A 12,266-nucleotide genomic window follows, 5' to 3' on the forward strand; every position below is an offset into this window, starting at 1 on the left:
CAGCTGTTCTCAGTGGTGGCAGATGACAGAACAAGAAGCAATGGTCTCAAGTTGCAGTGGGGAAGGTCTAGGTTGGATATTAGGAAACACTATTTCACCAGGAGGGTGGTGAAGCACTGGAATGGATTACCTAGGGAGGTAGTGAAATCTCCCTCCTTAGAGGTTTTTAAGGCCCGGCTTGACAAAGCCCTGGCTGGGATGATTTAGTTGGTGTTGGTCCTGCTTTGAACAGGGGATTGGACTAGATGACCTCCTGAGGTCTCTTCCAACCTTAATATTATATGATTCTATCAATTATAGACATTCTAAATATAGAGAGCTGTGATCTTGTAGACTGAGCACCTAAGTATGAGTCAGGAAACTCCTGATCTTGTAGCCTGGGAAAAGTCACTTACCTCCTCTCTGCCTGAATTTCCCTAGATATAAAATTAAAAATAATACTCTCTTACTTCACAGGGATGTTGTGAGGATTATTAAAAATTTTAAAAAGTTGAAGTACTTGTATACAACCTGTTCTAAAAGTCCATGGAATTGTCTCATTATCTACTTTATGGGGGTGTAAAATTATGTTTGTAAACAGCTTAAAAGATTAAAACTACTATACAAATGCTAAGTATTAAATCAGATCATGGGTTTTTCACCAATGGAATAGAAGCAATTTGAAAAAACAGCAGATATGATTGTTATAAATGACTGATGCTGACTAATGCACCGTTTCAACTGTTCAAGACTTTAAAATTTTGCCAGGAGACGATGCTCAGGGTAGTGGACAGCCTAAACCAATTAAAGTTTCTGAAAATGTTATCTTACAAAGAACTGACCGAATGCTGAAATCTTCATTAAATTAATTCTAAAAGGTTTACTGCATACAGAATTAGTTGCAACATTTTTGCAACAGAAAAGAAAGATCATACAAATAAAACCTGAGTAAATATTTAATCACCAGAGCAGCTTAAATGAAGTTGCACTTTGTTACAGTACCAGCAAGAGAAATATAAAAGGAGACTACACCACAGATGTAGTATAAATAGACAGAGTAACACCACCTCAATTCTTAAACGATAGTGGTAGCCTGTAAAATTTGGTGGTACTGGCATAGCACTTTACTTATGTTTTCAGAAATGCAAATACATTTCTTGCAAATAATTTCTATCTAGAGGCCCCTTTAAAAGCTACTTCATTCTTTAGAAAGTTTGAGGGCAACCCCACCATCAACATCCACGGCTTCTGCTACTGTCCCTATAAGGCTGTGTGAAACTGTCATAACTAAAAATGCATTTACATTTTTACAAAGCCAAATGTATGAAAAACTTGGCACAGGAAACACCCTGTATTAGCAGGTAACCCAGTCATGGGGAGTTCAATTTTCAAATTTAGATGAAAGATTCAACATTTGGGTGCTCAAATCAGAATGTATTTTTTAATTTATGTAGCTTTGCTTTAACACTCACCAGCACAATATCCAAGAACCTCAAACATTAGCCAATTTATTCCACAATATCTCTGAGATAGGTAAGAATTAAGCTCATCTGTGAAATAAGGATAGGCAACTAGTCCAAGGTTTTGCAGAAAATCTATAGCAGAACCAGGAACAGAAGGCCAGATTTCCCAGTTTCCAGTCCAATCTCCTAACCTTTTTTCTCTTTAAAAGGCACCTAACATTGTTATGTGGGTGCCTATAGTAGGTGCCGGACTCAGGGTCCAAGTAAAGTTGTTTGTATTAAAAAAAAAAAAACAAAAAAACAAAAAACCCAGAATGTTTATTAGCTGCTGCAAAGTGCTAAAAAGGGGGGCCACACTGCAGTTAGTTGTAACTTCATTAAACACACCAGTCTGCTGGTTAATGTCCACAAATTTACACATTATAATGGACAACAACCAGAAGATAAGAATTTTAAGTTAGACCCAAAGTTGGCCTGACCAGGAGGATTGCAATTATCAGCATATCCTAGAGTTGTCTGGATCCAAGGTTAGAACAATTCAGCAATTTCCACTTCCCCAGAAAAGACAACATTCTTCTATTCCATTTTGATAAGCCTCTCACCTTACTACTTCTGCCATGCTGCCTCGTACTCTTGGAACAGCTTCCCTATTCTTATGCATCAATTGCATTCTCTTCCTCCATCTACCTATCCAATAACTTCCCTCCTTCCTTCATCCCTCAGCTGCTATCCTTTATGAGCTCTTATTTGACTTACATCTCTTACAACTTGCTCTGCACAGGCATAGGATCATGTCTACCCGGACAAAGATGAAAGGCTAGAGCCAAAGCCTGGTACACAGGAACTGTTTCTTTAGGTTTGTAAAGCACTGTGCCATAAATTTACGGCACAATGTCAATGAGCTTTCTGTTTTAAGTAAGCAGTAATCTACAGACCATACAGTCTTCTGTCCTGGGGCTGACTCCATGCTACTACTCCAGGTCAGCTTGCATAAGATGTCATACATTATGCAATTTACAATTCTTCCTATTTTGGGGCTAACAAACATACAATACCGAAATATGAAAGCTCCAGTGTTCAAATCAGCCCAGACTTGTATCATCAATGCTTTGGAACCCAATGAAATTATATGAATGCAGCCATCTTCAACAAGTTTGTCCCCCAAGTTAAGATACTCCATTTGTACAGATTTGCTTTCTTCTAGAAAAATAAATAGATATTAAAATAAATATTAAATAAAATAGCATATATAGCATTTACAATTAACCCTACCATGACAACATCATCTGTTTACGGTCCACAAAGTCCAAAAAAAACAGCTTATATATCATAAGAAACTTCTTTAAAGGTGAATTGACTAGTATAAGCATTATGTTGCAGTTTCACCATTGGAGACCTAGGTCTTCCTTGGTTAGGTCTATCTTACATTGTTGATGTAAAGCACACTCTAGAAGAGTCGTGGGCAACCTGCGGCCTATCAGGGTACTCTGCTGGCAGGCTGCGAGACAATTTGTTTACATTGACCATCCCCAGGCACGGCCCCCTGCAGATCCCAGTGGACGAGGTTGACTGTTCTTGGCCAACGGGTGCTGCGGGAACCAGCAGTCAACATGTCCCTGTGGCCCACACCGCTTTCCGCAGCTCCCATTGGCTGGGAACGGCAAACCGCAGCCACTGGGAGCTGCGGGTGGCCATGCCTGTGGACGGTCAGAGTAAACAAACTGTCTCGCAGCCTGCCAGCGGATTACCCTGATGGACCACGGGCGGCAGGTTGCCCACCACTGCTCTAGAAGTTATCTCCACAGGCATTTAAATTTTCCACTTTAGTTTAAGGGGAAAAGAAAACTCTTGAGGCAATAAATCTGCCTGTTCTTTGAATCAGCATCTTTATACAGAGCCAACTGTGCAGCTACTATAATTATATACAGGCACAATTCTCTTGCGTTTTAGGCCCTGACCCAGCAAAGCACTTAAGCACATGAAGAGTTCCACTGAAGTCAACAGAACTGCTTGCATATTTATAGTTAATCAGTTTAAGGGCTTTGTTAGACAGAAGCCTTACTGTGCATCAATAAATACTTAGAATGTTCTATGGACAGAATTTGTTAAATATTTTCCCTTTACCACCGAGCAAAGGCACAAGTCCTCAAATGGGAACAGGCATACTAAGTTTTGGATTTCAGACTTTTTACTGTCATCTTGGGTAAAAAGGGTTTGTGGTTAGAACTTATTTTTTCCCCTCCCTCACTGACTACAGTTTGACTAAATGTTTGTCCAGACGGTGAAATTTTTGAAAAGCTGTAGAAGCATGTGAAAGCAAAAGGTTTCAGGGTTGACCCTGCTTGCAGCAGCAGTCCTTTCATCAAATATGTAGTCTTATTTAATTCAGAGAAATTACTTGCTTGAATAAGGCTTTGAAAGTATTTTGTAACCCGAATTATAATCGGCATTATCCGTTCCCACTTAAAAACAAAACACTCTACAACTTCATCAACTTTTCAAATAAAGGACCAAAATGAACTTGAGACAGAAGCAGACTTCTCTAGAGACCCTCCAACTGAAAGTCAGAATACTTTCATTTCCTTAATATAGGCTATGATGGCACAATAGGTATTTTATCATCTCTGGCTTCTAATTCAATGAGAACAATAATCAGTAGTGCTGAGAGAGCAAGTGAATAAAAGTGGGGGAAAATCCACTATGATACTTCTGAAATCAGTAATACCTTCTCTTATGGACACTTAAGGGTAACTGAAAATATTTAAAACTATTTAACTTTTAACTGTTTTCAAGTTAAAGCTGGAAGTGGGAAATCATTTTACCACATCTTATCGGTCCCCAAAAAAATATAAGGCCAAGTTCACTCTTGGGTGCCATACATTAACTGTAACAGTACTGAGCAGTGAATATTGAATTACAGCTTTCTGTTCAGTTCAAAGCTATTATTGTGTATGTCTAGTACAAACATCTGAAATCCCTCAGCTTTATAAGTTCAGTAATAATATAAACTTACTTGTGCCATCAAAACTGCTCTCTTGCACAATTAGTGATTTGCTTCTTTTCTTCATCTTCTTCCCTTTTTCTGTGGGACTTTCTGTTTCTTGAACACATTCCACATGAAACCACAATGAGACACTGAAGCCCTCAGACATGTGCGGCCAACAGTTTTGCCCCACCAAAGGCAAGTGGATTGGGGCTACGTGCCAAGAAGAAAGAAGCTGGTGAGTCAAATTCTCACCATCTGCTTCCTTCTTATTTTGTGAAAACTTTGCTCTTTTTAATAGTCCTATGGTCTTGCTGTTGAGTGCACTAGTTGATTTTTGTGAAGAACTGCTATTTAAATTTGGGCTCTTTAGCAAGGGGAAGGAGAGATATTGTAATGGACTCATATAGATATTCGTCTCCACAATCTTCAAGATACCTTTAAGTAGTATCTCCTAAGAGAAACAAACAAGAAAAATAACCAGAATCAAATTATGTTAACACTATATAGCCAATGCTAATGCATAATATACCGCTTACATAGAAAGAAACTTCATTTAAATTCAGATCCACTTTTTCAGAAGTGGTCTCTGATTTTGCATGCCCAACTTAAGATACCTTAGCCTAATTTAGAGGTGCTGAGCACTAATTTCAAATAGAGTTGTAGGCTCCCAACATTTTTGAAGGTTACGGCCAACGTTTCTCAAGTTAGACACCCAAAAAAATCTCATGCTACTTTTGAAACATTTTGGCTGCTGTGTATCTTCTTGCTTTGTTGGTTACTATTTAAATAAAATTACTATACCATGAAGTTATTCTTCCAACATGGAACAGAATGAATGGAAGGATATTCAAAGTCTCCTGTACAAAACTACAGATTGTAGTTCAGTAAAATGGCCACAACAAGCAATAAGCTCAAATATTGTTTCGTTAACTTTGAAAGTACTTCCTGTTCACAAAATAATGGTAATTTCTGGGAAACTGGAAGGTTTTTTGCCTATGATGCAATTAACAACAAGAAGGACCTTCAATATATTATCCCTCCTCTCACCATCCTTCTCCCCACCCCAAAGCTCAGTCTTTCCTTGCACTTGAAGAATGAATGCTCAAGTGCCTCCATCAAAAAAAAATTTATATCTATACCTCACCATCACTTCTCTCCTACTTCTTCCCCCACATTTTATTGTGCCAAGCAAATTAACCTATTTGTCTACTAACTAGCGTTTATGCAGTGTAAATGGCACAGTTATATACATTCTAACCAGTAACACAACGTTACTATGTTCCAGGTCTTTTTAAAAAAAAAAAAACAACAACTACCTGAAACAAATGCATATATTGATATGCCAGTCAATTTGTTCAGCCCTACTCTTCGTTGTATTAAGGAATTTTCTGATCTGTAGTATACTTACTGTACAAGGTGTTTCCTCTAAAAATACCCTCAAGAGAAGGGTTAGCTCTTCTGCACACGTCCTTGAGCTCATCAAAGACACTAGAAGCTCTACCAGCACTATTTGGCATGCTACATAGATGATAAAAATGTATCAAAATTTGTTTAAATAAACATTTTTCCATATACAATATCATAGTATATATTTCTGCCATAACTTGCTTTTGGATGACATTAAAATGAGGCAGAATAAACTGACTGAAAACATTAGAACTGACATTTTGTGACATGTCCTCCATTAAGAATCTCAAGTTAAGAATATTAATGAATATAGCCTCTCAGCTCTTATATGGGGCAGATATTTCCAGTTGCTAAAATGGGAACACCAGACAGAGGAGTTAAGCATCTCACCCAATGTCACAGCAAATCTGTGCCAAAGGCAAGGAACAGAATACATCTAATAGGACCATAGTTCACTACATTATGAAAAATGTTTCTAGGCAAAAGTGGGCTACTACTTATGTTCAGTATATTAAGTAACTATTCACATAAATGCCTAAAAGGAGAGAGTACCAAATTTTGAGTCTTTTATATACAACCTTACAATCAGATGAAATATTCTACCATTTCTGTGACAAAAACAGATGTAATGAATACAGACAATTTCATCTACCTCATTTAACTAAATTACAATAGGCACTTCTGGCAAAAAAAAGCTTTTTCCTTAAATCAAAATTTAAAAAAAAAAAAAAAAAAAAAAAAAAAAGTGAAATGGGAGCTGTCTGTTTCCAAGACACAAATCCGGTCACTTCTAGGTTGGGTTTGTAGCAACCAAAAATCATTGCTACTAGACATTTATTCAATCGTTTAAATTATGTGCAATACACACATCACCACAATTAATTTGTATGGAAATCTTAGGTAAGAAATCACAGGTTGCTTGGGTATATAGAGACACTCACACCTCAAAAGGTATCCCTACATAAATGACCGATTATGAGGAGGCTTACACTGCCATGGCTGTACCTCTTGAGGACTTGATCCTCTAATATCAAGCTGAAATTTCTGTGAATGCTAATTTCACTTTTAAACATTTAAAAACAAATAAATTGATTCTAAAATGTATTAGAGAAGTAATAAGGTAATTTTCTGTTGAAGAAGCTGCACTGTCATCTACAAAATAGAAACACTAATCTCTTCTGTCCAGGTGTTCAGACAACCTTTCAAATCTGCATACACACCTGTTTGGCATTATACCGACTCCAATCACTCCCCCACCCAAAAACACCAAAACCAAAAAAAACCCAAACACACTTTTGTACATAAAAAGTGTAAAATGCAAGCATACTTGGATTGTACACGCAAGTGTGGATATTTCCATGTGCCCATGGATGTGCTTGCCAATTTTGCATATTCATTAACAACAGTTGTGGGCTGAAAGTTTGAGTATATATACTTGTAACCATATAACACATACATTATAATAATTTCAGCATTTTTGTTATTTATTTACTTATTTATTTTAAATAGTAAACAGCATTAAAACCCACCATGAAAACTGGAGTCCTTCTGTATCAAGATGTTTAGGAATCCTCCCAAAAGACTTTTTACAGCTCCCTGCAAGAGAAAACTTTAAAGTTAGGTATCTGAACAATTCACATCAGTTTGAAGAGCAAAACTCCACAGAATTTGTTTTAAGTATTCCAATATATTCACAACTGATTTTGCCAAATAAAATGTTGCTAGTGATTTAATCATGATTTTTAGTATTTGTTCTATCAAAAAAACTACTCATCTTTCTTGCAAGATTCTGACTAGTTCAGATGCTTCTGATTATGAGACAGCCTTTGAGATCAAGGTGATTAAAGCATCAATTATTGAGCCACTGCCAGTCTGGCAACTACTCAAGAACTCATTGTTCTTACAGACTACATTGCAGGAACCTATGTCATCTTTTCTGAATCACCACAAATTGATTAAGTACTGGCCTATAGAAATGTACTGTACAGATAAGCAAATTACACATTCTCATAGGTCAAGGAAAGGTGAAACAGTTTTAACATTTCAAGCAAACTCACTTTCACTTCTAGTAAAAAAAATTGTATTCTTCATAGTCCCGTTTCAAACAATTTTTGTACATAATCACTAAACTGATTAGTCCAACAGATTTGTATTCCTTTTCTTTTTCCTTAAGTCAACATTGTGCTAGATTTGGAAAAAGTATTCTTGTCACTTTCTAAAAAAATCAAATATATATTTTCTTGGGGCTTTTGAGTCTTCAGGAATGGGGTTTATTTAAATGCATCCTTAGAGAAAAAAGTAAGTGACTAATTAATAAACATACAATCAACCACCTTCTTTCCTCAAGGGTCATAGGATGAGGTTCTAAGGCTATCCCCAAAAGTTATATTTTAAATACATTAAATTGTATTAAAATATAGCATTTCCCCTTTTTCGATATCATAATTAAGCCCCAATCATCATAGGCAATACAATATGAAAAGACCACTAGATGGATTATTAATTTAGTCATAAAAATACCAGGTAAAGTCCATACAGATAAAACTACCACAAGAGTTACATTACTATCATTTATCAAGGGAATTGTTTATATTTGTACCAAAAAGTCAAAAGCATATTAAAAAAAAAAGTCATGAGGATCTCATCCTAAATCAGATTAATCCGATATTTTTTGTCATTATTCTCAATTTGTCTGAACATCAAAGTATTCTGGGAGATAATTATAATACTATAACTCTTAGAAGCTGCAACTGTGCTTGGTACTGCATAAATACATAGCAAGACAATCCCTGTCCCAAAATTTTTTCCATCTAAATAGATGAGATGGACAAAGTATGGCAGGGGAAACAGGAACAGAGAAGTGCATGAGTTACCTTGTCACACAGCACATCAGCATCCAAGCCAAGAATAAATACATATGTCTCATGACTCTTAGATCAGAACCCCATTCGCTAAACCACCCTGTCTCTGTATAACGGACTGCTGTTCCGTCTCAGGCCTATGATCAACCAGAAGATTGCCCTAAGATACCTCACCAGGGAATCAAAGGCTTTCAAAAAAGAAGACAGGACTAATAGCAGGGTGTAAATAAGAGATGGAGCAAGTGAGTCTGCCATCCAAGGAAGCTGCAGAGCAGGATGTGGAGAAGAAGAAATGAACTGTTCTCCCTCGAACTGTCAATAAGAGTGTAGAAATGTAAAAAAATAAAATAAAATGTTATTTAATAGCTTTAGAAATGTGTGTTTTTTAGACGGTGGCTGTCTGGCTCAAGTTTGTCTGTATAGGAAGGTTTATGAAGAGGTGTGTGTGGTGATGATGGGGAGAGCCCAACACACTACAGAAAGTTTGCAAAACAACTTGACTCCATATATGCCATGCCAATTCAGTGCGCAGACACTGAAGGTTTTCTGATACAGAGGGCATCAGTTGGACCAGTTTCAGATCACTGGTGCCCAGGTAGTTAATGCTTTTAATTTCAACCGTAAAACATATCTAACATTTTATTCTAAAGATTCCCCATTTTCATATAGGCAAATGATTATATGAATGACAGATTTAACAGAAGAGTTTTAGTACTTGCCACATTTTCCCCTTCATGGAGATATATCTAAAAGAATGTGTTATTGGTGTTCCTCTGACACAGAAGGCTAAACAAAAAACTTCCTCTGAATTTCTTATTTTAAATTCCAGTTTGTCGTCTAAGTTGCCCAGAATCAACAAATGATACACAGTCCTTCCACAATTAACTTGAGCATGCTAGTTTCTACAAAAAAAACACCTCTATGGGAACAAAATAAGAGCACAAAATGCTTCAGAAATATTTAGAATGCACAGGACTTTCAGAGATCACAGGCATGTATTCATAGACCGGGAAGGTCTTATGCCATATGTGGGGGGGGGGGGGGGGGTGTATAGGTTTGTCTTTAACTAGTCAGTCAGTCTCTATTTAATTGGATCACGCACATGGATTACTTTAGCTCTGGGGCTGTAATGATTCCTGTGGACTGTATGGTGCTAGTAAAAGGGTGGAGGGGAAAAAACAGGTCGCCAGAATGGAGGACGGAGAGTTATTGCCCCCGGATACACAAGTGTTCGGACTTATGCTAGAGAGAGACAAGGTGAGTGAGGTAATATCTTTTATTGGACTGATTTCTGTTGATGAGAAAAATAAACTTTCAAGTGACACAGACCTGAAGAAGAGCTCTCTCAAAAACTCATCTTTCACCAAAAGAAACCGATCCAATTAAAAAAATAATAATAATAAAAAGTATTACCTCACCCATTCTGTCACTTTAGTATCCTGGGCTTGACATGACACCAACACTGGCCTGATGCTGTAACATTTTTTAAAATATGCTGATCAGCTGCAAAACACTATCCACAGCCCACAGTCAAACAGTCATATGCATAACAAGGCTTTGCAAACCTGAACTCAAAATCCAGACAAGTAAAACAACTTTCAGTACATCATTTAAAATATACTGTCTGGTAACTTAACTCTACATGTCACTAATTTGTAACTTCAGTCATATAAAAACGTTTCAGTTTGTATTAAATATTCCAATATGAAAAAATTAATAGGATGCAAGAGTATATACTTGAATATTTTCATCAGTTTCCTATTAACATACTATACAAGTTCTGTTTTGTTCATCACATTCATCTTCTACCTGTTGCATAAGGAAAGTGGCATTTTTCTCCTTCTGCCTGATGACTTTCAAGAAGCTCTGGAAAACATGGGCAAGTACATCTAGGCTTGGGTTGCCAGCTGAGAGCAAGTTCAATTCTAGCATACAGATTTCAGGGTATATTAATTCTCCTTGATTGATGTTTTCAGTTAGGTCACTGGAATAACTTGAAGGGACCATGCATCCCGCTTCTCTTTTAGTGTCTGTTCCTGAAACAAAAACATGCATTTTGTTGATTGTTTGAGGGTTTTTGGTTTTTAGTTATTGTTTGGTTTGGTTTTAGGATTACTACTACTACAAGCAAAGAAACTTGCCACACAAACAATTGCAAGTGGTAGATTTATTAGACATCTTGTTCACGTATTTCAGGTAAGCCATAAAAATTCTAGAATTCCCCTCTTACTCAGACACATTTAAAGTACACTATACAGTTAGTCTTATAATATGTCTAATATAACGTTGCCAGGTGTCTAGTTTTCAACTGGAATGCACAGTCAAAAAGGGACCCTGGCGGCTCCAGTGAGCACTGCCAAGAGGGCTGTTAGAAGTCCAGTCGGCAGTGCTGCGGGTCTAAAGCAGACTAGTCCCTACCTGTCCTGGCACCACGCTGTGCCCCAGAAGCGGCCAACAGGTCCAGCTCCTAGGTGGGGAGGAGGGGGACCCCCCCCCCCACAGGGCTCTATGTGCTACGCAAGCCCCAAGCACCAGCTCCACACTCCCATTAGCCTCCTGGACCATCTCCTAGAAACCGGATCTGCTGGCTGCTTCTGGGGTGCAGCATGGAGCCAGGACAGACAGAAAGCCTGCTTCAGCTCTGTTGTGCTGCTGACCGGGAGCCGCCCAAGGCAAGCCCGCGCCCCAACCTGGAGCCCTAATCCCCTGCCCCAGCCCTGAGCACCCCCCCAAACCCAGAGCTCCCTCTTGCACCCCAAAGCCCTCATTCACGGCGCCAGAGCCTGCACCCCCAGCCCAGAACCCGCACTCCCTCCTACACTCCAACCCCCTGCCTCAACCCGCAGCCCCCTCCCGCACTCTGAATCCTTTGGCCCCACCCCCCCCAGCCTGAAGCCCACTTCCTGCACTCCCAGCACAGAGCCCATTCTGCCTCCCAAACCCCAACTCCCTGCCCCAGCACAGAGACCTCTCCTGGACCCTGAACCCCTCATTTCTGGTCCCATCATGGAGCCTGCACCCCCGGTTAGAATTCTTGCCCCCCTACTGAACCCCAACTCCTGCCCCAACCCACTGAAAGTGAGTCTGGGTGGTAGAGCGCGAGCCATCAAGGAAGGGGGGAAATGTAGTGAGCGGGGGCAGGGCCTCAGGGAACGGGTGGGGCTAGGGTGTTTGGTTTTGTGCAATTAGAAAGCTGGCAACCCTAGTCTAATACCTATGCTACACAGATTTACAATATAGACAAAACCACTGACACACCTAACTGAAATTAGAACTCCAACTCAATTATAATTAATGCATACTTTAGACCAAATTGTTATACAAAAGCAAATATTTACAATGTATGCTTAATTTGAAAAAATCAGTTTTGTAACAAAAAGAACAATGGATGTGCATGTTATTGGAAAAATTAGTACACACACACACACACACACACACACACACACACACACACAGAGATTAAGATCAAACTAGGAAATATTTTATAAGGAAGATAACATTGTAAAAAAATTGAGCATGGAGTTATAAAAACCACTACTTACTTAGGATCCTATCTGGAGAAGAAACTGC

At 38.5% G+C, this 12,266-nt stretch overlaps 1 protein-coding gene across 3 annotated transcripts in view; it reads right to left on the reverse strand.

Annotated features, from left to right (window-relative positions):
• The window catches only part of LYST (lysosomal trafficking regulator), a 169,502-nt gene that overhangs the window by 97,082 nt on the left and 60,154 nt on the right, over positions 1 to 12,266 (reverse strand). For all 3 annotated transcript variants that reach the window (XM_038394616.2, XM_043511408.1, XM_038394618.2), the window contains exons 9-13: positions 10,506 to 10,732; positions 7,365 to 7,431; positions 5,837 to 5,946; positions 4,456 to 4,879; positions 2,498 to 2,642 (exon numbers count right to left, since the gene is read on the reverse strand). In XM_038394616.2, coding sequence (XP_038250544.1) covers positions 2,498 to 2,642; positions 4,456 to 4,879; positions 5,837 to 5,946; positions 7,365 to 7,431; positions 10,506 to 10,732 — 973 coding nt within the window. The remainder of the gene's footprint in view (positions 1 to 2,497; positions 2,643 to 4,455; positions 4,880 to 5,836; positions 5,947 to 7,364; positions 7,432 to 10,505; positions 10,733 to 12,266) is intronic.

Source organism: Dermochelys coriacea, chromosome 3 (genome assembly GCF_009764565.3).
Source record: "Dermochelys coriacea isolate rDerCor1 chromosome 3, rDerCor1.pri.v4, whole genome shotgun sequence".
Lineage (NCBI taxonomy): Eukaryota > Metazoa > Chordata > Testudines > Dermochelyidae > Dermochelys > Dermochelys coriacea.